General features: G+C 39.2%; 1 protein-coding gene across 4 annotated transcripts in view; it reads left to right on the plus strand.

Annotated features, from left to right (window-relative positions):
- Positions 1–25390, plus strand: part of LOC123953228 (spermatid perinuclear RNA binding protein) — a 147314-nt gene that overhangs the window by 109381 nt on the left and 12543 nt on the right. For 2 of the 4 annotated variants that reach the window (XR_006820840.1, XM_046023288.1), the window contains exons 10-16: positions 1929–2021; positions 2462–2661; positions 8052–8210; positions 11543–11677; positions 11879–12019; positions 15014–15137; positions 19459–19503. Coding sequence is in view for 3 of the 4 variants with exons in the window: in XM_046023288.1 (XP_045879244.1) it covers positions 1929–2021; positions 2462–2661; positions 8052–8210; positions 11543–11677; positions 11879–12019; positions 15014–15137; positions 19459–19503 (897 nt within the window). In the remaining variant the exon portion in view is untranslated. Of the gene's footprint in view, positions 1–1928; positions 2022–2461; positions 2662–8051; positions 8211–11542; positions 11678–11878; positions 12020–15013; positions 15138–19458; positions 19504–22044; positions 22500–24525; positions 25388–25390 lie in introns of those variants that run through there. The other 2 variants (XM_046023286.1, XM_046023287.1) reach the window with 2 other exon arrangements.

Below are 25390 nucleotides of genomic sequence, written 5' to 3' on the forward strand. Positions count from 1 at the left end.
TTAATCTCTCTCTCTCTCTCCTTTTCCCCCTTTGCTCATTTGTTTTGTTTCTGAAATTCCACATGTGAGTTAAATCACATGGTGTTTGTCTTTCTCTGACTGACTTAATGCTTAGCATTATACTTTCTAGCTCTACCTGTGTCTTTGCAAATGGCAAGATTTCATTCTTTTTTTATGACTGAATAATATTCTGGGGTGTGTGTGTATATAAAATAAAGAATGAGATATACCGTATGTTTATCTACACACACACACACACACACACACACACACACACACACACCACATCTTTATCCATTCATCTGTTGGTGGACACTTGGGGGTTGCTTCCATATCTTAGCTTTTGTGAATCAGGCTGCTGTAAACATCAGGGTGCTTCTATCCCTTTGAATTAGTGTTTTTGAATTCTTTGGGTAACCCAGTAGCATGATTGCTGGATTAGAGGGTAGTTTTATATTTATAACTTTTTGAAGAACCTCCATACTGTTTTCCACGGTGGTTTGCATTTCCCACCAGTGGTGCAGAGGGTTCCTTTTTCTCCACATCCTCACCAGCACTTGTTGTTTCTTGTGTTTCTTGTGTTTTTGATTTTAGCCATACTGTTAGGTGTATGGTGATAGCTTGTTGTAGTTTTGATTTGCATTTCCCTAATGACTGGTGATATTGAGCATCTTTTCATGTGTCTGTTAGCCCTCTGTATATGTTCTTTGGAGAAATGTCTTCTGTCCACTGTGGGTTTTTTTTTTTTGTTTCTTTGTTTGTTTGTTTTTCTTAGGAGTAATCTCTACACCTACCGTGGGGCTTGAACTCACAGCTCTGAGATCAAGTTACTTGCTCCACAGACTAAACCAATCAGGCACCCCTGTCCATTTTTAAATTGGATTATTTGGTTTTTGAGTGTTGAATTGTGTTAATTCTTTATATATTTTGGATACTAACCCTTTATTGGGTAGGTCATTTGCAAATATCTTCTCCCATTCCATAGGTTGCCTTTTAGTTTTGTTGTTTCTTGTGCTGTGCAGAAGCTTTTTATTTTAATGTAATCCCAATAGTTCATTTTTGTTTTTGTTTCCCTTGTCTCAGGAGACATCTAGGAAAAAGTTGCTATGGTCAGTGTCAAAGAGGTTATTGCCTGTGTTCTCTTCTAGGGTTTTTATGGTTTAATCCATTTTGAATTTGTTTTTATGTATGATGTAAAAAAGTGGTCCAGTTTCTTTTTTTTTTTGGTGTGGCTGTTCGGTTTTCCCAACACCATTTGTTGAAGAAACTGTCCTTTTCCCATTCTGTATTCTTTCCTGCTTTGTTGAAGATTAATTGAGCATATAGGTGTAGGTTTATTTCTGGTTTTCTTCCTATTTTGTTCCATTGATCTGTGTGTTTATTTTTGTGCCAGTACCACGTTATTTTGATTATGTAAATAAAATCGTGAGTAGGATTTGAGTAGGCAGATTAAAGAGTGGTTTGTAGTATGAGAATTAGAGTCCCCAAAGAGTAAGATTTTAATATGTGGGCTTAAAAATTTATACAAATAATAAATTACAGACATATCTGAAAAGACATAAATAAAAATAAGTCCTTCCCCTGAGATAACTGCCTTTAACATTTTGATATATATCTTTCTAGATTTTTTTCCTGTTCATGTATATACAGGTGTAAAAAATGCAAAGATATTTGTGCAAATGTTTATCAGTACATGTGAATAAATAGGAAAATAAATACTGATATAAAGGGATAGTATTAAATTATTTCATAAAGATTCGTTTAAGAATTTTTGCTATTATAGAATTATATATGTGGTAATTTATCAGTGAAAGTACTGTGGTCTTTGTTATTCCTAAGATTTTCCTTCCTGAACATATTAGCTACATTTGGCAGAGTAAGTACACACATTGTTTTGACTGATAATAAATCTCTTATAATTTTTTTAGGTGCTGGGTCTTCAGCTCTGAAGAGGCCATTTGAAGATGGATTAGGGGATGATAAAGATCCCAATAAGAAGATGAAACGAAACTTACGGAAAAGTATATAAAACCTTTCTTCTTAGAGATGTGAAAAGATCTGTAGTCTCAGATAGGAAAATAAAAATTACAAAGTGACAAATTTGATTGATTTGAATTGGAGTTTTAAGAATATATCTTAACTGAGAGATTGATGATTAGATAACTTTATTTTCTCTTCAGGCTTCATTGCTTCAGATATATTAGTATTGAAAACTAAAATTGATGCTATAGTAGTTCACATCACTTGTACAATGAAATGTTAGTATAATTAAAGTGATTTTACAATTACTTATGAAGTGAAAATAATTTGTATATGTGTTTTCAAATTCTTACTTTTTAAAGCCTGGTGAATTTATAGTGGTCACTTAGAATCTACGGATGCATAGATTAAAAAACAAAATGGTTTAATTTCTTATCTCATTCTTTTTGTTTTGTTTTGTTTTGTTTTTTGTTTTAAACAGTTCTGGATAGTAAAGCAATAGACCTTATGAATGCACTAATGAGGCTCAATCAGATCAGGCCTGGGCTTCAGTATAAGCTCTTGTCTCAGTCTGGCCCTGTCCATGCCCCGGTCTTCACAATGTCTGTAGATGTGGACGGAACAACATATGAAGCCTCAGGACCATCCAAGAAAACAGCAAAACTTCATGTAGCCGTGAAGGTACAGTATTGCTTTTATTTAGCAGGGTTTTGTTCTTTTATGTTGTAAGTAAGGTGCTTATTTTTCGAAAATAACAGAATTTTTAAAGATTTTAATGATAATGATTTAAAGATTTTTGTCACCTCTAGGTTACAAAATTTTTCTTTTTTGGTTATGAAATAATATGTATTGATTATATAGGATTTGGGAAATGCAGAGAAAAGTAAAGACAAAAACCATGGGGCAGATCATTAATATTTATATATAGGATGTTTGTTTTGGTTGAGCTCACAGTATATATAATTTATCCTCTGATTTTTTTTTCATTTATTGTGTCATCACTGTTTTCTCATATTATTAAAATCTTCACAAATATTTTTTTTTTAAAGATTTTATTTATTTATTCGACAGACAGAGATCACAAGTAGGCAGAGAGGCAAGCAGAGAGAGAGGAGGAAGTAGGCTCCCCGCTGAGCAGGGAGCCCGATGCGGGGCTTGATCCCAGGACCCTGGGATCATGAGCTGAGCGGAGGGCAGAGGCTTTAACCCACTGAGTCACCCAGGCGCCCCTTCACAAATAATTTTTAATGGCTGTATGATTAATGTGATATGGATATACTATTATTTGTTTAGACATTTTACTGTTCATTGAATATTTTGCTGTTTGCAGACTTTTCCGGTCATAAATGAATTTAATTATTATCTTCATGCATTTGGTGCCTTTTCTGTATTTCAGAGTATTTCTGTAGGGAATACAGTCCCGGATTAAACCAACCAATCATGCATGTAGGTTTGTAGAAAGTCCCTAAATCCTGGAATTTTTAGTACACTTGCTGTCTTACAGACAAATGTAGAAATGTCAAAGATCAATTTTAATTTAAGAAAAGTTCTGTTAGGGGCGTCTGGGTGGCTCAGTGCGTTAAGTCTCTGCCTTCGGCTCGGGTCATGATCTCAGGGTCCTGGGATCGAGCCCCGCATCGGGCTCTCTGCTCAGCAGGGAGCCTGCTTCCCTTCCTCTCTCTCTGCCTGCCTCTCTGCCTACCTGTGATCTCTGTTTGTCAAATAAATAAATAAAATCTTTAAAAAGAAAAGTTCTGTTATGTAACTGTATAGCATAAGATAGAATTGGTCTGTTTTCATGATCATTCCATTTTGTAAGGATTATTAATATAGATGTGAACATTTTCCTAGATTCAAAGGATACAGTAGTGAATAAAACAAAGCCCTTGGCCTCCTAGAGCCTGCATTCTAGTGTGGAAAGGATTGGAGACAGACAGCAAATACACAAATGAATAAATGTTAAGGCAGATGGTAATATGTGCACAGTGTAGGAAAATAATAACTAAACTGTAAACATATAAAACAACATACTATTTATGTTGTGTCTTGTTTATAAAAGGGGCACTTCAAGTATGATGAAATAGTATGAGTTTAAAATGAGGCAGAAAAAATGAATCCAGGAATAAAGCTAAAAATACAGTTCAATAACTTAGCTATAATGTTGAAACTGAGTCACAAATTCAAATCTCAGTTCTCTAGGATCTGACTCAAAATCTTGTGAAATATCCCTTCACAGTGGCTTAAGAACAGACGTAAGAACAGTTGATTATAAGAATCATAGTTGTTTTGGTGTAGAGGTCAGGTGGGCATTCTCCTTGAGGGGTCTTCATAAAAAAGGATTGCAGTGACATCCTTTAACATTATATGTGGTGACAATTTGTGGGTTATTATAGTTGCCTTTAATGTAAGCTGGTGGCCTCCCATCAACTTGCAATTCAGTAAAGTTTGGGGACTAAGAACAGCAGATTTTGTAATATGACAGGACTTAGATACTATTTGTTCTCATAACTACTATTAACATTTTGACATGTACTTTTCCAAGGCCCCCCACACACCTTTTTTAACCTGCAATTCCAAAACCCAGAATGCGCTGAAAATGAAAAATAATTTCCGAGGTTTGATGAAAACTCACTTGATGGGAAAACCTGACCTGAATTGATGTAGAGCTACTTTTAGTCTTCATTATTCCATTTAGTGTGATTATTTTATATGTTTCTTTGCACAAACACGGGATAGCATCTGAACTCAACTGGGGATTCAGAAAATATATAGTAAATATTTTGTATTAGCTTTCTAAACTCTGAAAAACTATGAATTCCCAAAACAGTCTGGCCCCAAGCCTTTTAGATAAGGAATGGTGGGACCTACGTAGTGTGTGTATACAAAATATATAATTAAAACAAATATTTTTGTTCATCTAAGAATATGAGTTTTTTTTATAGTTATCACAAAGATTGCTCTCCTTTTTAGTGCTGGCCTAATATTTATTTATTTTCAATCTACTGTAATGGAACTGATGATTTTAGATTTAGATGCTTCCAGTTGGTGCTTTATATCTTTAAAGTTAAACTAGTCTAATTATCCCTTAAGATATATTCTAGGAGCACCTGGCTGGCTCTGTTGGTAGAACATGCGACTATTGATCTTGGGGTTGTGAGTTCAAGCCCCATGTTGGGTGTAGAGTTTACGTTAAAAAAACAAAAGAAACAAGTAAGGATACATTCCAGAATGAAATTTCTAGATTAAGAAGAGGGCATATTTGAATGATCCATTAATTCACTAAATAGGTATTGGGCTTTCTATTATATATATGTCAGGCATTTATGTATATTGCCAACTTGCCATTTATATACAAGTTTCAAGTTCTCTTTTACAAATGAATTTGAGAGTGTTTAATATCGAATATATGTTTATAAAGTAGATCCTGCTAGATAAAAATCCTTAGATATCTTACTACTAAGTAAACTTGGTAGGAGTCTGTACCTGTCATGACAAATCACACCAGAGAATCAAATGAAAACAAAATACGAAAAAGTGGTTCCTGCCACAGGAGCCTGACCAACCAGCAGCAGACACCCAGAAGCGATGGAGATTTGTTGCCAATCTTTGATTTCCTCTTCCAGTGTTTTTTTTCCAATAGTCCCTCACAAAGAACATAATCAGCCATATTCCATGAAAAGAATCTTAGTCATTGTGGAGAAAAGGTCAGCTGGAAGAGGGCAGGGAGTGAAGGCTCTTTGGGAGAGGTTCTTGCAGCCCTCAGCTCTCCACCATCCAGGAGCCATGAATAGGACTTTCTTTTGAGTGGAGAGCTATAGAGTAGAGTATGTTTTCGTGTGTTTTCTTTTCACTTTTGTCCTGTAGTCTTTGAGGTTATCAGCTTTCCCAACCTTAACCACCTTCTAGGGGGGAAAAAGAGGCATTGTTATACTGATTTCCCAGTCACCTTGTTTCCAGGAATAATCTTGTGATTTTTCAGCCCAATTGATACGTTTATTAGATTTGATTTGTTCACCAGACACTTGAAGCTAACTTTATTGATGTATCAATTTTTTGACTTCAGTATTGATTCCAAGCAAACTTTGGTTTTAGAGGTCTGAGAACTCATTACTTTTTTTTTTTAAACTTTTGTAGTATATACTAGCTAATAATAGGAAAATGATGTAATTTGACATTTTTTGTTAGTTGGTCAGTATTGCAAATACACTGTATCCCTTGAGATTATCCATCAGTTTTATAAACTATAGTGTAGTGAAATATGTTGCTACAATAACAAGTAAATAAATGAATATGATATGTGAGAAAAGCACAGGGAGAAGTGGTGTAAGTAAGTCACCTTAGACGTATTTTAACTGTCTTTGTTAAATTTGGAAAAGCTGCATGTCTTCAGTTTTTATTGGAATAAACAAATCAAATTTATTTGTGACTCTTGACTTTTAGCCTGTATTAGCTAGTGTTCATTCCAAACTGATAACTGTTCTTTCAGAGATGAGATTTTTCAGGGAGAGCATATTTACAGGACTCATACAGTGGAGGTGTTTTCTTTATAAAATATTGATGAGGAGAAACCAAATGATATTGATATACTTAGTTTTATCGTACTACCTGAGAACTTCTAAAACTTAAAATATTGAAAAGATGTTCTTGGCTTTCTTCCAGTGATTACAAAGAATTGACTTATGATTTGAAATGTTCAGCAGAATGCCAGAGTTTCCTTATGAATTAGGTGATTTAATTTCAAATTCTCTTGGTACAGAGTTCTACTTACATCCATTTTTTACCAATGTACTATTTTATTTATATTGGCAGAATCCATTACAGAAGATGCCATTGTTTATAAAGTTTGGGTTGCCTGGTCTTTCATTTGTGGGACTATCATAACTGTTTTTTGAGACACTAAGTATAGTTGGAATAGTAAAGAATTATGACATTGCTTTTACACTCTAGCACTTAAAACATTAGTCAAAAGCTGAAACAAATACAGAGATGTTTAGGAACCTATCCATATGTTTTGATATAAACCTTTAAATTAGTAACTGATAGCGCAATATTAGCCTGTTCGAAAGAGGCTTTTAAAAATGCTGTAATGTATTTTCTTGTAAACCTCTAAAAAGCTGTATAACCTGGCAGGAGATACTAAAAGCCATGCTTACATGTGTGTATGCTCATGGGCACGTGCATGCCCCCAAACACACACACACACACACACACACACACACACACACACTCTCTCTCTCTCTCTCTCTCTCTCTCTCTCTCTCTCTTCAGAAAACTTTATTTTAAAAAAGGTAAGAAATGCCAGGCATTAAATGGTAATATAAGTAGAATGGACATTGGAGGAAGCCATAATGTAACTAGGCTTTGAGGGGCAGGGTCTGAAATACAAACCCAATATTGTTCCTGGTTCACCTAGTATAGCAAATAAATCTTGAGACTGAATCCTTTCGTTCAAGTATTGATTATGGTTTAAATTGAAAGCAAAGAGGTCAGTAGTAGAAAGCTTCAGATATTATATAATTAACAAGCAAACTGGTTCCAACATGAAGACTTCTTGATTTCCTTTCTGTGCTAATTTCCCCTTACGGATCAAATCATAGAATTTAGAGATCAACTAATCAGTCTTCCTGTTTCCCAGATTGGAAAATTGAGGACCAGAGAAGAAATGCAGGATTAGACTGCCAGGTCTTTTCCTTTATAGTGCATTGTGCTTTTTCATTTTGTTAGTTTACTTTTCCCCTCACCTCCTTGGTTGAAAGTGGCTATTCTGTTTCTATTCTGTTTCTCTATCTCCGGCCTTCAAATTAAATGAGCCAGTAGTAGCCTCAGGTTTGCATTTCTTTAATCCTTTATTTAAACCTTATTACTCTGAGGATGTTTTCCCATTCTCTGTGATGAACCTTCAGTAGGTAAACTTTAACCAAGGATTTGTAGGTTTAGCGCCCTCTTGCACTTCCTGCAAGCTGATTCGTGCATTCAGATGTTATGGATTTGAAACTTGTGTTCACTATTTCATCTCTTCTCTGTGGTTTCTGATGTTTGAGTAAAACTGAATCTTACTGTAATTTGTACAGGTGTTACAAGCAATGGGATACCCAACAGGCTTTGACGCAGATATTGAATGTATGAGTTCCGATGAAAAATCAGATAATGAAGGCAAAAATGAAACAGTGTCTTCAAACTCAAGCAATAATACTGGAAATTCTACAACTGAAACCTCCAGTACCTTAGAGGTATATTTATATGTATTTTTTTCCTTAGAAAAAGAGTGTATTTAGATTGTAGGAAATTTGAGAGATGTGGAAAAGTTTAAAGAAGAAAATCAAAAGCCTATACAAATGTATATATTCCAGAGGCAACCATTATTAGTATTTTGGTTTAATTTTATCCAGCCTTTTTTTTGGGGGTGGGGCGGGCAGTCATGCAGTTTTACATCTTGTTTTTTTTTTTTTCCCAACTTAACTTTAAAAAACCTGTTAACGTAACTGTATAGTGCACAACACATGAATGTATTCTAATTTAACTAGCATTTTCCTTTTGCTGGCCTTGGAAGTTCCTTCCAGTATTTCACAGTTAAAATATATCAACAATAACTAAACAGTAAAAAACCAGAAGGTCTAGCAGAGGAAATTTAGGATTATTTGAAGTTTGTGCTGAGCTGTGGGAGGCACTGGGTCATCATGGAGCCGATCTAGCCTTGAGGAAGGCATAGCCTGATCTAGGATGTTCCTCAGACTCTGAGTAAGTTCTAACAAATGAGCTTATTGCCACAGGTAATAGAATGGGACAGAAATCTAAGTACTGACTATATACAGCATTTTTGGGAATTCATGGAGCCCTTATTTACTGCATTCTGCATAAGGAATATTTGTAAAGTAACAGCAAGAGTTTAATTAAGTTAAAAATTTTTCTTTTTCATTTGTGGGAATGAGTATTTATCAAACACTTAGTGGGCCATAACATTTTCAGTCTATAAACGTTTAGTGCCTGCTACCGCCAGATGCTGCAGAAATTGTGTCCAGAGCCTTAAAACGTTCTCAGACAAGAAGGACAAAGGAGATATCCATAACTAATTACAATGTAATGTGATAAGTACTATGATGGCAAAGTGAACATAATAATGTAAAATCTCAAAAGAAGAATTGATTAGGAAACTCAGACACTTGTAAATCAAAGGGAGTAAAATGTGAGTGAAGTTTGAGGTGAATGTGTAGGATTTTGCTCTGCGGAGAAGAGGTGGAAAGAAGGCATTTGGGGTCAAAGGAATAGGAGGTCTGATGACCTGGGATTGTGAAAGTACAGGTTTGAGAGGTGCCAGTTGGGCCAGTGTGTGGGGAAGGATGGAGGCTGAGGCCTATGGAAGCCTCATCTGACTTTTCGTGAGATACTGTGGAGGAGCCCTGGCACCTGGCTTTTCAGAGGACCAGTCATTCACAGGTGATAGTCACAGGCAGAGCAAGATGTTTTGCAGGCAGTGTTACAAATACTTCTAAAAGAAAGAGCTCATTAATTATGAGCTGAGACTGTTAAGTTCAGGGGAATTAGGGAGAGAGAGCGAGCAGTGTGGGCTGCATTGATAACAGGCACGTGCATGTATGGTGCCTTTGGTAGGAATACTTGTATGCTTTGTTTCTAAGTAATGTAGTAATGGCATGGAGGTTGGGGGAAAGAAACCCCTTACTCTTCATTTAAAATTAAAATATTAAAATGCAAATGTTTGTATGTCTTGACTCATTTTTATAAAAGTGATTTCAGATTTGGAAAGCAGAGAGTGATTACCATAGACCTAGTTTCACAAATTACTCATTATCTTTTAAAGATGAAGACTAGAAATTTGCTTTGAAATTTTAAAAAATGTAGATTACAAAAACTCTTCAAGAAATTTTTTTTTTAAATTGCAGAAGACCTAGGCATGTTTATTAAAATTGTCTTGAAAAGTTATCCAGTGTTTCATTTCTTTCCCTACAGCATTAACCACTTATCAAATCAGCATAGAATAGTTTAAGAGAATCTTGCTGTCCATTGGGATTGTATACATAATAATTGTTTGGGACATTCATTTCTTTCTTTCTTTCTTTCTTTCTTTTTTTTAAGATTTTATTTATTTATCTGGGGGGGGGGGGTAGAGAGAGCATGGGCAGGGGGGAGGGGCTGAGGGAGAGGGAGAAGTGACTTCCAGCTGAGCGGGGAGCTCCATCCCAGGACTCTGGGATCAGGACTGGAGCTGAAGGCAGCCACTTAACCACTGACTGAGCCACCCAGGTGCCCCTAAGGGCATTCGTTTCTTTGTTCGACATTTCTTGAGCAATTACTATGGTAGAATTAAAGACATGATCTCTGACCTCAAAAAGTGCTCAGTCTTTGGGTCTGTCCTTTCTCCAAATTATAGGTGCAGTATTTTGTGGTTTGTTTTATTTTTGGTGCTGCACTCTCTCGTCATTCAAGCCTTCACATTCTTACATGAATTCCTTTTTTTTTCCTTAGTCTAGTCTTAATCCTTCCTCTAGTTAGTTCTTTCTGCCACTCCTGGCATAACTTTTCTATAGCACAAATCTAATCCTGAATTTTCTAGATTAAAGTCCCTCCGTGGCTTCCCATAATTCATACAAAGTCAAAGCTCATTTGCATGGCATGCAAAGTCCTTTATGAATTGGCACCATCGAGGGCATTTCTAGACAGGTCCTACCTTCCTGTGCTCACTCCTTTATACAGCCAAACTGCTTCTCGCCATTGCCCGAACAGATGTTCTTTCCTTCTCTTGGGCCTTTCCATGGCTGTTTCTTCTGTCAAGAATGCCCTTCTTCTTTGTTTCCACCTTATCATGGTCTGTTGCTTACCTCTTTAAGGTTTAAGCTCAGGTTTGAATGTCACTTCCAGGAAAACTATCCTGATTGCCCTAGAAAATGAGTGCTGCTTCTGTGTTTTCATAACATACATCTGTTCTATAAAATACACTGTTTTACAGTGATTATGTCTGTCCCTCCCACTATACTTTAGCTCCTTTGAGCAAGGAGTGACTGTTTTTACTCTTATTTTTAAATTTCAGAATCCAGAGTCTGTAGCCTACTGTTTTTACCTTAGGTGCCCGTAAGTCTCTTTTGAGAGAACTGAGAGCTGTGTAGGAACATTTTCTTCCCATCTCCCAAATTGAGTTATTTCTTCATAACCCTCAAGCTGAAAATCAGTGAATACTCAGGTGTCATATGAATCTCAACTGTTCTGTCCACTTTGTTAGTCATTTAAAGTATTATTCTTAGATCATGAACACCACAGAGCAGATCCTAGAGTACCATGTAATGGCGAGGCCACATTGCTCTTGAACAGTGTTGAGACAGCCCTACTTTAGGGGCAGGCTGGCTGGATGACTGACTGCCATGTTTATTGCTTACGGAGTTTCTATACCTTTAAAGATATTTTGTCATTTTGTATGTAGAGGTGATCACATCCTAGTCTCTAAATGCTTTAAAGTGTAATTTTTGAGCCTCTTTTCAAGCAAAACATAGTATAATTGTATCAGTAAGAAATTTAATACTTTAAAATCTTACTTGGTTGAACCTCCTTTTAGGTCAGAACTCAGGGCCCTATCCTCACAGCAAGTGGCAAAAATCCTGTCATGGAGCTCAATGAGAAAAGAAGAGGTCTTAAGTATGAACTCATCTCGGAGACTGGTGGAAGCCATGACAAACGCTTTGTAATGGAGGTGTGTACCTACGTTCAAGCCGACCGAGCTTTCCCTCACAGACATCGGCTGTCCTTGGCTTATATGTAAAAAAGTTTTAGTCTGAGTTAATTCTTGTGGCACTATTTGACTTTTGGTGTTTTCTGTGTTGTGATACATTTAAATTAAAACTACACAGAGGAATTGCATGGGATAATTGCATAGTGTTGTTCTTGATTTTAGGTAGAAGTAGATGGACAGAAATTCAGAGGTGCAGGTCCAAATAAGAAAGTGGCAAAGGCAAGTGCAGCTTTAGCTGCCCTGGAGAAGCTGTTTTCTGGACCCAATGCAGCAAATAATAAGAAAAAGAAGATTATCCCTCAGGTATGAGTTACCAAACTTAAATATCCTTTTCTGTTCTTGGTGCCTCTTTAGCTTTTTCTGAAGTTGTTTCTGTTTCTTGCATTTGGCATCCTTTTCTTTGGGTTAGATCATGAATACTGTATTATTCCCTGTTCTGTGGTCTTCATAGGCAAATTATATATTAAAAAGAAGCTATTAGCATTATTTGGGGGCTTTCAGTCACTCTTGGTTAGGTAGAGCCTTGAGGGATCTGGACTTGTAATGAGGTGTTAGCATTTGTTTAGGGAAACTGCCAAGAGTGTAGAGGCTTACTTTCATCAGAGTCTGAAGATGCACTTCCATTTCCTTTCCAGTTTTGTCCTTTTGCATTATTTATTTTGTGTTTTCCTTTGGGGGCGCCACAGTAAAACTTGACGTAATACAGCTTCTGTTCATTCCTGACATGGGCATGTCAGTCCTGCTGAAGGCCCAGGACTGTAAAAAGTCTTTAGGAAAGATGGCCTCCTAATTACATGCTTTTGGACAACAGAGTCTTCATTCATTTATGCATTCAAAAATATATTCTAGTCATTTACTATGTGCATGATTATGAGGGCAAAAGAGATACATTGCTAAATATAAGATAGTTCTCTCCCTGGTGGAGAGTGCTGGGGCAATAATTTCCGAATAGAGGATGTGATAGAAACAAGTCAGTTAAAAATGTTTAGACTAATAGAGGAAGATTACTTAAGATTCTGAATGAAACAGTTTGTTTAGTTTCTTTTACATAAGCTGAGTGCAACTCTGGCTAGAGTTGATCTTGTTTTATAGATGAGGAAATGAGGCCTGAAGAGATACAGACACTGCCCTTAGTACCACAGCTAACTGATGGTAGGGTCTCTTTCAGCTCGATTCTTCTCCTTCCAAAGACTGTGGGCATTCTGTTGCGGATTATAGCCATCTTAGACATTTGTCTTGTCTTGTACTTATTGTAATAAACATTGCTTACATTCTAGGATTCAAAATATAACCAAGGATAACTTTTACTGAGATGAAATACAAATAAAGCATTTAAATTGCCCTGATACACATTTGGAGAGAGAAGAATTGGTTTATTTCCCTAAAACCTTCCAGGAAATGTGCTAAATTAGTAGAAAGATAATTGTTGCCTTGTTTGTTTTGGTGTTTTTTACCATGAGTTACATCTTGTTTTGGGTCAGTTAATGTTAGAGTTTAGAAAGCGAGTGCTTACTAGGTACTAGTTCAGTTTGGTTTTAGTAGACAAGAGTTTGTGTGGAGTTACTCTGCTCCCACCAGATTGTTACTTCCTGACTACTTGGACTAACCTGTGTTTAAAAAAAAAAAAAAAAAAAAGTTATCTACATGAGGCTCACCCATTTTTAGAAATTTTCCATACCGGAAGCTCTGAAACTCTTGTGTTCAATATGCTTGACAGCCAGGAGGCAGTCTATTTTGGATGTGTGGGTTGCATCCCTCCCCCCCAACCCCCCCAAAAAACCAGAAAAATGGCTGATCCCTGTGCATGATACATTTGACCTTGAAACTGTCTTCTCCCCAGTTATGCTAGTGGTAGAGGTGCTCTCATGAAAAATAAAAGATGATGGCTTTTCAGCATGAGTGTGTATGCTCTGAATGTTTAAACTGTTCGAGATACCGTTGACTTTATTCCACTGTGAGCTCTGAGGCTCTGCACCTTGGTTATAGGAGGGAATTCTGGTAGTTTTTTATTTGAGTTTTTGTTGTGTCTTTTTAATTTGTTTATTTATTTGACAGAGAGTGACAGACAATGAGAGAGGGAACACAAGCAAAGGGACAGTGGGAGAGGGAGAAACAGGCTTCCCGCAGAGCAGGGAGCCCACTACAGGGCTCGATCCCAAGACCCCAAGGCAGACGCTTAATGACTGAGCCACCCACATGCCCCTGTTGTGTCTTTATAGTAAAAAAAATAAATATAACATTTCATTGAAAACTAGGTGTTCTTGATTTTCTTAAAATTTCAGTTTTGGAAAGGGATGTTTTAGCAGCCCTCTGCTCTGTTTGTCCTTATCTAGTCTGCTTTTCAGAGTTTGCTGTTTTCTCAACGGCCTTTTCTCCTCTGAAGTAAAACAAAGTGTGTATCATTATCCTTATTGTATAATTAGTGGTAGACTCTGATAGACATAGAGATTTATGATTTTACCAGAGTCCCATGGCATTTTAGAGCAAGAGGGCACTTTAGAGGCAGTATTTGTTTAATGATTGGTACATGTATATACACATACACACATACACACATAGCAGAAGGTGTAGACACAAATCACATGACTTTCCTGGAGTTCTCATTTTTGGTTTTCCTTCATAGTTCTGTTTTTTTTTTTAAACTCCACTCAGGGGGCCCCTGGGTGGCTCAGTGGGTTGGGCCTCTGCCTTCGGCTCAGGTCATGATCTCAGGGTCCTGGGATCGAGCCCCACATCGGGCTCTCTGCTCAGCAGGGAGCCTGCTTCCCCTTCTCTCTCTGCCTGCCTCTCTGCCTACTTGTGATCTCTATCTGTCAAACAAATAAATAAAAAAAAATCTAAAAAAAACAAAACAAACAAAGAAAAAAAACAAAACTCCACTCAGGTTCACAGATAATTCTTGGCGGTTGGTTGTGTAGCTTTTGTCTCTGGAAGGAGGATTCAGTGGATTTCAAACCTGGGTATCAAGTGTCTGTGATTACTTTAGTTAGGCCTGAAATACAATGGATGTAATTTGACTACTGAAATTTGTGTGTAGAAAATGAATACTTTCTGAGTAACCCTCAAGTGAAAGAAGAAGTTATTTGCATACTTTTATGTGCCCGAATATTCTTCAGAACAGCTCTGTAAAGTAGGTGTCATTTTTGTTTTACAGATGATAAATTAAAGGTTCAAGGTCATAGATGACTCACTGACTCATCTGCAGGCTCAAGTTTCTCATAGAGGTTGTGCATTAGAGGGCTGGTGGGATGTTAGTTCTTATTTCTCTCAGTAATGAAAATCTTTTATTTTTAACAGGCAAAGGGTGTTGTGAATACAGCTGTGTCTGCAGCAGTCCAAGCTGTTCGGGGCAGAGGAAGAGGAACTCTAACAAGGGGAGCTTTTGTTGGGGCTACAGCTGCTCCTGGCTACATAGCTCCAGGTAGAGTATAGCCTGTAAGAGGTCTGCCTCCTCGTCGGGGCCAGACTTTGAAGAACAGCATGTCTTTTCTTCTCCAGGGTTATACACGATCCCTGGAAACATAACGTAGGTGTAAGATGGGTGTGCATGGACGTTCAGAAGAAGAGAATCTACAGAATATCACAGAGTCCAGGTTTTCTCCTGGAATCTGCTCAGTGACTAGAGGCATCCTGGAGGGAGGTGACAGAGAAGGAATATTACACTTGAGGACATAATTTGACAATGAGGAAGCTAATAAATACTCTGTAGGTTGAGGAGTGTGCACACGTGTGAGCAGGGTGCATTCAGCGGGACATAGAGGGTGGGTGGGTGTGACAGGAGAGGAAGACTGCTGCGGAGAGACTCCCTCACTGGGGTGTAGCCTAGTGTTAATAGCGTTTCTTCAACTCAGTGTGTGGGATCCAGCGAAGGTCTACAGAAGTGTAAAAAGAGAAAAAGGGAAACTTATTTATCCAGAGCTTACTATACAACAGATACTTTGGCATATATGATTTCACTTAATTGTTTTTTAATCTTCACAGTGTTTCCTCAAGTAGAAGTTATTTCCATTTTCTAGGTGAGGGAACTAAGGTTTAATGAGAGAAGGCAACTAGCTCAGTCTGAGACATAGCAAACAGCAGAGCAGAGATTTGAATGTAGGTGTTTGCAGTTCTAGAGCTTATATTCTTTCCATTTTACCACATGGCTTGAGGGAGATGGGAAAAGATGCCCTCCTTCTGCCTTCTGTTCTAATACGTCCGTCATTTCAGCAGTAGGTGTAGAACTGTCTCATTAAAGTCAGGTCGTCTGCCATATTGAACGCATGGAACTTTTCACTTAACAAGTAGACTGCTTATAATTGTTGATCGGGATGAAATTTTCTGAAGGATTGGATCTTATCCCATCATTATTTTTTTATGTAACATTGCTAAGAAGTTCACTTAGATTGTGTATGTGTTTTCTCCTCCCTCCCTCCCTCCCTCCTTCTTTCTTTCTTTCTTTCTTTCTTTCTTTCTTTCTTTCTTTCTTTCTAAGAAAGAGTTAGCATAGGCTATTTGGGAAGTTCTGTGGGTTTTATGGTTTGGGAATTATACTTGTAGGAGTTGATCCCTCAAAGATGTGTCCTATAATGAAGATATTCGCTCACTGAAGTAACATGTGCCTGCTTTGGGATTTTACCGTTGTGCAGCTTATGATCTAAAGGTGAGACAGGCTGATCATAGTCACAGTTATCAACTGAGAAGGTTGTGATGAAGGACAAGGGTATGTTCTTTGAGAGAATTTAACAGAGAAACTGGGTCTAGGCTTTGGGGCCTGACGGCCTCCCCCAAAGAAGTGACACTTGACCTGAGCTTTAGAGAATGAGGAGGCATTAACTTGGAGAAGACTAGGGTGGCCAAGTGTTGTACAGAGGAAGCACACTGCTGGGCCAGGGAACTTGACGGGTGAGAAGGATTGGAGGAAGGCCAAATGTCTTCTCGTGTGGAGAGCACTGTGTGTTTTGGGTGGGGGCTGGTGAGGAGAGGAACCACAGGGACAGGGAGTGATTCGAGCTGAAGCTAGACACTCAACCCAGTCCTAGAAGCCAAGGTATGGGTTTTGGCCTTAGAATGCTAAGTGTAGTGGAAAGTCGTGAAGGGTTCTCAGGGGAGAGATGACAACATCAGACTTTCCTGTAAAGATCATTGTCTATAGTGTGAAGAATGCGTTGTAGGTACAGAAGTAGATGTGAGAAGACAAGTTAGAAGGTTCTGATAAACTCATAGGTCAGGCCAGAGACAGTGCAGGTATCCCCAGTGGGTGCAGGGAAGCAGATGGGTGGCAAGAAGCAACCACATTAAAGACAGACTGAGAAGCACAATTAATGGATTTAATGTGGAGAATGAAAAGGAGGGAGGTTTCAAGGATTTCTCCCAGCTGTTTTAGCAAGAGGAACTGGGTCAGTGACTGTGCCGTTTAAGGAGAGGAAGAATGCTGAAGGATGGGAAGGTGGGAGGGAGATGGGAGAGGAAAAGGTTCATTGTGGTTTGACTCTGTTTATAGGTCCCAAATTAAGACACTCTTCCGTGCATCTCACCGTTTCTATTGATATTGAATATTCTTTCGTTCAATCATTATTTCAAGAAAGCAGCTTGTATTAATAATAGGCAAGTTATTGAGAAGAACTTTCTTGCCTTTGATTCCATGTTCAGTGGGGGCTTCCTCTGTCTGAGAGCACCGGCAGTCACCTGGTCATGGACGCTTACCTCCCACCCATCATCTAGGGGCAGTCATTGGGAAGGACTGTGTGTGTGTGTGTGTGTGCGTGCGCGCACGGATGCTTGTTGCCAGGCTCGTTGCCTCTGTAGTAGCTTTTCTCTTATGTCATCGCGTTGACCTCTGTGAAAGGCCTATCTCGTGAAGCTTTTAAAAATGAAGTTCTTTTACAGCCCAGAGAAGATTCAGATTAGGTCAATTAGATTACGAATAGGTTATATGCCATTTGCGCAGTGTATTCTGTGCAGCAGGGACTGTAGTATTTTTACATACATTATTTAATTACCTTCCCCTGCCAGCTCAGTTACAGAGTGGTGACATAACAGGCACGAAGGCACCTTGCCTAGTGACAGTGAAGTCGGGGTTCAAACCCTACAGCCTGATCAGTGCCAGCTTAGTGGTTGTAGTCTTCTCTCTCTTTAAGGAGGTTTTGGTAAAACCCTTAAAACTGTAACCTTAGTCATCCAGCTGGCTACGTTTTCCCGGAATAGATGTGATATGCAAACTTTTTAAAGTATTAATTTCTCTCTTGGCCTCCGTTCCTACTGCATATTTCCTGCTGCTGCTTTTAGCTGCATTGTATCCTCCTCTTGAATTCTAGGATTTAGGGAGCACCAAAGACTCCAATTAAGACTAAAGAAGGCTACATTGTATTATCCCCAGTTTTATGTGACTTAAGTATAGACTAAAAAGTGAAAATTTCCATCTCTTAGGGAATGTTTCCGTTAGTCCCTAAAAGCAGTTTACTTATTCAGCATACATTTGAGTGTTTTGTTTCAAGCCAGAGATTTGGGCCTGGGCATTTGAAGGTGACTAGCATCTGCCCTGCTGAATGCTTGGAAAGTCATATGGGGTAGGAACAAACGTTTGCATAAACACTGTGCACTATGATGCAAGCTGTAATGTTGTGGGGGGAGGGGCGCAAAGGAGCAGACAGCAAACCCAGGAGACTTCACAGAGGAGGTGACACTTGGCCCTGATCTACAGGACGTGTTGCAGTTGGGCAGCTAGAGAAGAAGAAAAAAATCTTGCAAGCAGCAGAAAAGATTACAGAAAGAGAGCTTGTAATGTTAAAAGGACTTGATTTGTTTTAGGTACAGTGTGAAGGGCCCATGTAGATTTTGTTCTGTTTTAGAACCTAATTTTCCCTAAAAATTTACCCAAGCAATTTAGTATTTATATTTTTAAAGTTGTTTTATTGAAAGATTAAACATTATGGCTTCTATTAGCACAGTATTTCTAATCCCTACAACACTATATAAAGTAGCTTGGGAGAGTTTTCATTTTACAGGCATGAAAAGGCAACTCAGAAATTACATGTTTAAGGACATACAAGAAACCAGTTCCAGAACAGATTGGCTCAAAAGCTTCGCTGTTCTTCAGATGCACAATATGAGCCTTTTTCATAGGCACCAGAGGTTAATGTCAGTTTGGTCAACTTTACTGAGAGACTGTGGCTAGGATCAGGAAGTCAGATACCAGGAGACATGGACCTTGTCCCCAAGCCCACAACCCGATCCACATGCCTGCTCAGCAGCACTTGAGGCCTCAGCCTGTCCTTTCACTGTTTTCTGAAGAGACCTGGGAAATTCTGCTTTCCAGCTTTAAAGAAATTGGTTAACTTGAGTGATTCTAAGTTCAGGGAGAGGAGACAAATTTGTTCAACAGATTATATTTAGTGAGTGGTTACTATGTGCCAGACCTTCTGCTAAGTTGATGTGATTAAAAAAAAAGGTCTAAGACTTGGTGTCTGTCACTCAAGTAGGGACACAGACAAGGAGTCGATAATTATAACACGGTGTCATAAGTGCAAGGAGAGAGACAGGATATTCTGGTAGGTCAGGAGACCCTTCTAGGTCATGGGGAAAAGCTTCCATGCTAAGCAGGAATGGAGGGTTTGGCCATTCTGGGAGTAGTTCTCATTCATCCGACATCTGGAAGAAGTCCTCAAGGCCCAAGGTGCTGGGCCAGGCAGTACTTGTGAATGGGGCCAGTACCGATTGGTTGCCCTCTGCTCTGAACTGATCTTTCTTCTTCTTTGCACTAGGCTATGGAGCACCGTATGGTTACAGCACAGCTGCCCCTGCCTATGGTATGTACACCGCCTTTCTCCTTTCTCCTCTTAGCAATGCTGTCACAGCAACCTAAAGCACAGTTTGTGTCCAGGGTTTCTTTAAATGAATCGGAGGATCTCAGACCTGTTCATTCTAGTGACCCAACTTAAATTCCCTTTGAAAACGCCACAACCTTGTGGTTCTTGGTTTGGTTGGAGTTGCTCTTCTCTCTGCTTTGCCTGATTGAAGGACTGCTTGTTCTAATTGCCTGTTTCTGACCATATTGAAATTAAATATTTTAAGTAGTTCTTCTTACAGCCAACTGATACTCCATTCAAAGGCTACTGAAGGGCCATACCCGGTTTCCAGCTTGACTGCTCGCTGGTTACATGGCTGCATTGAAGTTTCTGGCTTGCAACCGTCTGGGTGACTTGAGTTAGGGTTAGGAAATATTCACTTCAAATTTGTAGCCAGCATACTTCTCCAGAAATTTTGCTGTAGAGGTGGTATGAATGGGCCCGAGCGTGTGACGGCATGTCACCGCAGTGACACTCAAGTGCTTCCCGCCCAGAGTCTGTGGTACATGTTACAAAATCATAGGAGTGTCTCCTCTCCCTCCAAAAATAAAAAATAAAAGCATATGCAGAAATGGACCTCAGTGGCCCTTTGGGTAACCTTTGAATGAGTTTATGTGGCAATGGAGGCAGTGGGTTTGGAGTCAGTGATATGCCCTCGCGGACGTTTTCTCTAACTCGGGCGCTACATGTTCCAGGTCAGCGTCTGCAGGATGTGTGCCACTGAGAGCAGAAGAGAGTGTGTGCTTGTGCATGTGTGAGTGCGTATCGGTGCGGCCCTGGGCTCGGCGTGCACGTGCACAGTGGGGAAGGACCTTGAATGTCCCGCTCCTTGTGGTGTTAGTCCTCCGCACGAGCCTCAGGACCCTTCATAATGCTTTCTCTTCATGCATCAGCTTTTCCCTTTTTGTTCCGATGAAAATGTTGGGTCCTTAAAACACTGCTAAGTGGAAGCTTCATTTGATTTCATAACTGTAAGAAATAAAGAGAAAGTGAACAGTTTGACCACTTTCCCCATTAGGCTAGACTGGGAAAATGTGGAGAAGCCGCAAGGGTCAAACAATTGGGGTGAGTCTTCTCTGTGGCAAAATGCCAAGTCTGGGGTTTCGTCCTTCACCTGAATGTCTCCTCTGGAGCGCTCAGGTTTGGTCCCCAGAGTCCCCAGGTCCCCAGATGTGGGGTGACTAGGAATTGAGAACTCATTTGAGAAAATGTTTTTACCCGGAATTTCCTCTAAATTCAGATTCTCTAGCTCCTTTTGTTTTGGCCATTTGCTTTTATCATGCAGCCAACTTCTGGGTACCATGACCACCTCCTCCCTCCTGTGAATTAGGCCCGGGCAGTTGACCCGAATACATTTTGGCTCACTGGTCCCATGGTGGTGTGTCTTGTGTGCGCGCCAGTGCATCTGCCTGCTAAGGGCCGGTGGTTAATTCTGCGCCTTTCCTCCAGACATCGGAAATCTCACGTTCTTTAGTACAGTTTACTAGGGCTGAATTTTTCTCTTTAAAACATGGGTATGTCTGGGCTTTAAGCTGCATTCATGTCTTTCCTTGGTCTTTTTAATTTTTCTCTCTTGTTCCTCCCTTTCCTCTAACATTGTACTTTCACCCTGCGGCCTCTGAGCCCCCACTTCAGAAGGCTCCTCCCTTCCATGTGCCATATAACTGACTTCCAAAGCTGGTGAAATTTGATGCCCCCATTTTTCACATAAAAGATTTGGTTTTTAAATGTTACTGTGATGCCAACCTACTAAAACAATGCTTTATTTTGGCTGTAAGGTAAATATGTCTTTTGGCCTTTGTAAAGCTGTTGCATGTGGGGTAATTTCCCTCTGATCATCTGGTGCTCTTGAATACCTGCTGTTGCTGCTTTGTGATTTCTCCGTAGCTTACAGACTAGACTAGAGACAGGAGCAGATTTCAAATCATGCTTGAGTATGCAGAAGTTTGTGAGGCCACAAGAACTCGTTTATTACAAAATTAAGAAAGTAGTTAATCTTTCCAGATTTGCCATGCCAATGCCCGCGGCAGCCATTAAGAAGATAAAACACCCGGTCACGACTCCAGTTGGAGCTGTGTTTCCCGGGAGCTGAGGCCTGCACAGAAAGCTGTGCTTCGAGTCCTGACAGTCATCCCTGTTTCTCCTACAATGTGTGATGTGCCAAATTGAGAACGATTACTGATTTCGGGAGTTCCGTTAGATATTTATCAAGAGCACTGCTTTTGGTATTGAGAATTCATGGCCACTCACACAAATGAAATTGCTTTCTGAATACCATTCTTCCTGTGACATAGCCATCTTAATTTCAAGTGGAAAATACTAATTATCAAAATATTAGCAATTTCAAAACAGGAGAGGTTTGTGGGTCTCCTCCAAAATGGTTCATGTTGACTGACTAATCTGGAAAAGGTTAATGATCATTACTGTAAGATTTTTTTTTCCTGAAATTTTTATTGGATTATTAAACTTATTTGGAGTCCTCTCCGTTTCTTCTCTCTGTAGGTTTACCCAAGAGAATGGTTCTGTTGCCCGTTATGAAATTCCCAACATATCCTGTTCCCCACTACTCATTCTTTTAGCAAATGACAGAAGCTAATTCCTATTGAACAACAAACCCAGTACAATACAGAATGTTAGAGAAAAAGCCTTTTTATCCTGCTTTCTTTGAACACATACTTGATCAAAATTATTTGTAAAGAACATCTTTCCTACTTTTTGATTTTAACAAATGCAAATTTAGTTCTCTAAAACTTGAAAACAAACAAAAAAGAAACTAGTTCTGTGAAACGGTACCTCATTTCCGGAAAATAACTTATACCAGCCCTTCTGTTCTAGGGAAATAAGTCTAGCAGTTCAAAGTTTAAGTTTTAAGAGGAGTATCAGATTATGTAAAATTAAATTTGTGAAGGATGTATAGAGTCTCAAACACTGATCACAAATAAACTGCTTTGTTGTAACACAGAGTACTGCCTGGTTCCTGATGCAGTCACTGATTCTTAGCTCTGATTGATATGTATTTGCCCCAGGGCACTTGAATTTGGGCTGTAGTTATTTTTTTTAATACAATAGAGACTTTTCATTTAAACTTTAACTTTGTAAATACTGAAGTGTGTAATTAAAGCCAATAAAATATGGGTTTGAATATTGTTTTAGCTTATTATTTTTGATATGTTTTGGTATCAAATTACAAGGAATTGAAAACTAATAATAACTTAGCCCTAGAAACCCATTCATTTGTAAGGAAACTGCTAAAACAAAGCAAAGGCAATTTGTTAGTCTGAGCCAGTCTACTTACTTTGTAAGCCCTTTGTACTGCTGGACAAGGGCATCCCCGTGATAAAGGTATATTCTGTTATCCAAGCATTGCTTCTTAAAATGATGGCACTACCCAGAGATGGGGAAGGAGGAATGTGATTATTTTAGTTTCCTAATTTCCAAGTTTTAAAAGAGAATAAATTAATCGATCAATCACCCTCTCTTGTTCTTGTGGCCTTCTTCACTCTGTAAGATACTGTGTTCACTTCCCTGGCTTTTTTCATGCAGATAGAAGATTAGCGATTTTTCTGGGATTCATTGAAAGGTCTCTTTTCCTCTTCAATTACATCAGAATCTAAAGCAGCAACAGGGTCCCCATAAAACTTGCTCTTCGATCGTCCCAGTTCTTGTTGAGTGCTGCTGTGAAAAGTGACAGGTTTCAGCCATGGGTCAGCATGTATTTTTAAGTTTTTCTTAAAATTTATCTGATTAAGCTGGTGAAAAATGATCAGTCCGTAACATTGTGCTGTCCTATAAAGGGTGCAGACCTGAGCCTTCCCCTGCATTCTCGCCTTGTTTGGAGAGCCGATGATCTTACTAGAAGGTAATGGTTTCATTAAGGTACTCACCCCCATGAAGGCACCAGTGTGGTCCCGTGTTGAGATTTCTAAGTTGCTGTGTCTTAAAAATGTCTGTTCTTAGTATGAATTAGCTTCCCACTTCCCTCTTAAATTCTGTTTCTCAGAGCCCAGTAGTGGTCATCAGTGAGAATGGGCTTCGCAAAATACAGCAAATTTATGTACCAGATTTCTTTGGGACCACCAAATGAGAATGAGACGGGCAATTTGAAACAAAGTTAGTGTCACTTCTCAGATGTGGATTTATTACACAGTGGCTTGTTACTTCTCCTTGACCTTTAGTCTTTATTAGTGGTGGGTGATACTTTAATAAAACCTCATCACTTGCTAGAAATAGCTGTGAACTTACCATTCTCATCCTGTGCATTAGTGGCTAGACATAAACCTGAGGGCCCATTGCAGCTGGGAGTTTTCATGTTTCATTGACTCATTTTGCTGACCTATGGATGAAACAGAGCCATCACTGAGAAGAAAAAGCATGGCTGGTAGGGTCCAGTTTTTATTAATTCAATATTTACAATAGTCCTCTCTGTGTTTGGAATACTATTAATTGGCAGCCGCAGCCGGATTGTTATTTGAAATTGATTGTCAAATTTGCATTCCAAGTTGGAATCTCTCTGGAGATTTCTCTTTAGAAAATTCTTTTGAAGTAGCTGACTCAGCTTCATAATTTAACCCCTCTATGATGGTGCAAAGGGAGCTGTGCTGTTTTCCAACATGATGGCAGTCATTTCAAATGGTTTCTACCAAGTCTTTTTTTTTTTTTTAATTTTGTTGTTTGTTGGAAGTTACTAACCATGTTGTAAACCTGCCCAGTTGCTGCAAACTTTTACATTTCTCTGCTTTACTTAAAATAATTGAGCTGTCAGTCCTTTGTTAGAAGTGGTAACCATGCAAGTTCAACTGTTGAAATTTTGTAATGAATTAAGTGTCCCCCTCCCCCCCTTCTGCCCTCCCCACCCCTCCATTTTGTAATGAAAATTCCACTTACAGCTGAAAGAGCAGAGAAATATAAATGAAGCTCTTGGCTTCACCAAATTCTGTGACACTAACAGCAAGTGTTGCTTCTCTGCTCTTTTCTCCACTGTAGGCGGTTTTTTCATTGGCAGCCCCTACTGCCGGCCTCTGAGCGTCGCTCCACTTATTATTCACTTGGGCCCTCAAGATTTCTTCTCTGACTTCTAGAACCATCAGGTTGTCTGGCTTGAAATGGCAATTTCTGTCTTGGTCTTAAGAGCATTGTGACCCCCTGAGGCTTTCCAACTTTCAGATACACCACTCTGACACCTTCTTTTGGAAAGCAATGACTGAGCATTTTAAAGAAGAGCAATACTTTATTCAAAGCCACGGTGTCTGTTTTAAAAACTTTTCCTTTGGGAACCTAGCAATATCCGTACCGAACCCCTCCTAGTGTAGTCTCTTGTCAGGGAGTTTACAGACCAATGTAGAACTTTGACTCCGTGTGTGAGCTGTGCTGTCTCCCGACAGTTTTTAGACTTTTGTAGCACATAAATTGGGTAGATGCATTCCTGACTGCGTCAGTTAGCCCTATTATAATTTCTCAGAGACAGGGGTCCTCCTTGAAGCCATATTCTTTGCATGGGGGCTGGCGCCCAGCCAGGGATGTGGCCCGCAGCCCCAGTCTCTTCCGACTGCCGGACCACCTCCTCTCTTGTGCAAGGTAATTGGTCCAGTAGATTCCCAACATACCTCACGCTGACTAGACGCGGTGCATGGTGCGTGCAGCAAGGGGTCCCGAGTCGTTTGTAGTCTCTCCGAAACCGTTACCCTGGGAACAAACCACTGATAGATTTTTCTGCTATTAGCCTTTCCTTCTTTTTTTAAAATTCGGGTGAATGTTTGAAAATCATGAATCAGTCAGTCACCGTTATTAATTGAAGAGCTGGGAATACCTCGTTAATGTATTTTTAAAACTGGTGTTGGACCCTCTGTGT

This window comes from Meles meles, chromosome 11 (genome assembly GCF_922984935.1).
Source record: "Meles meles chromosome 11, mMelMel3.1 paternal haplotype, whole genome shotgun sequence".
NCBI lineage: Eukaryota > Metazoa > Chordata > Mammalia > Carnivora > Mustelidae > Meles > Meles meles.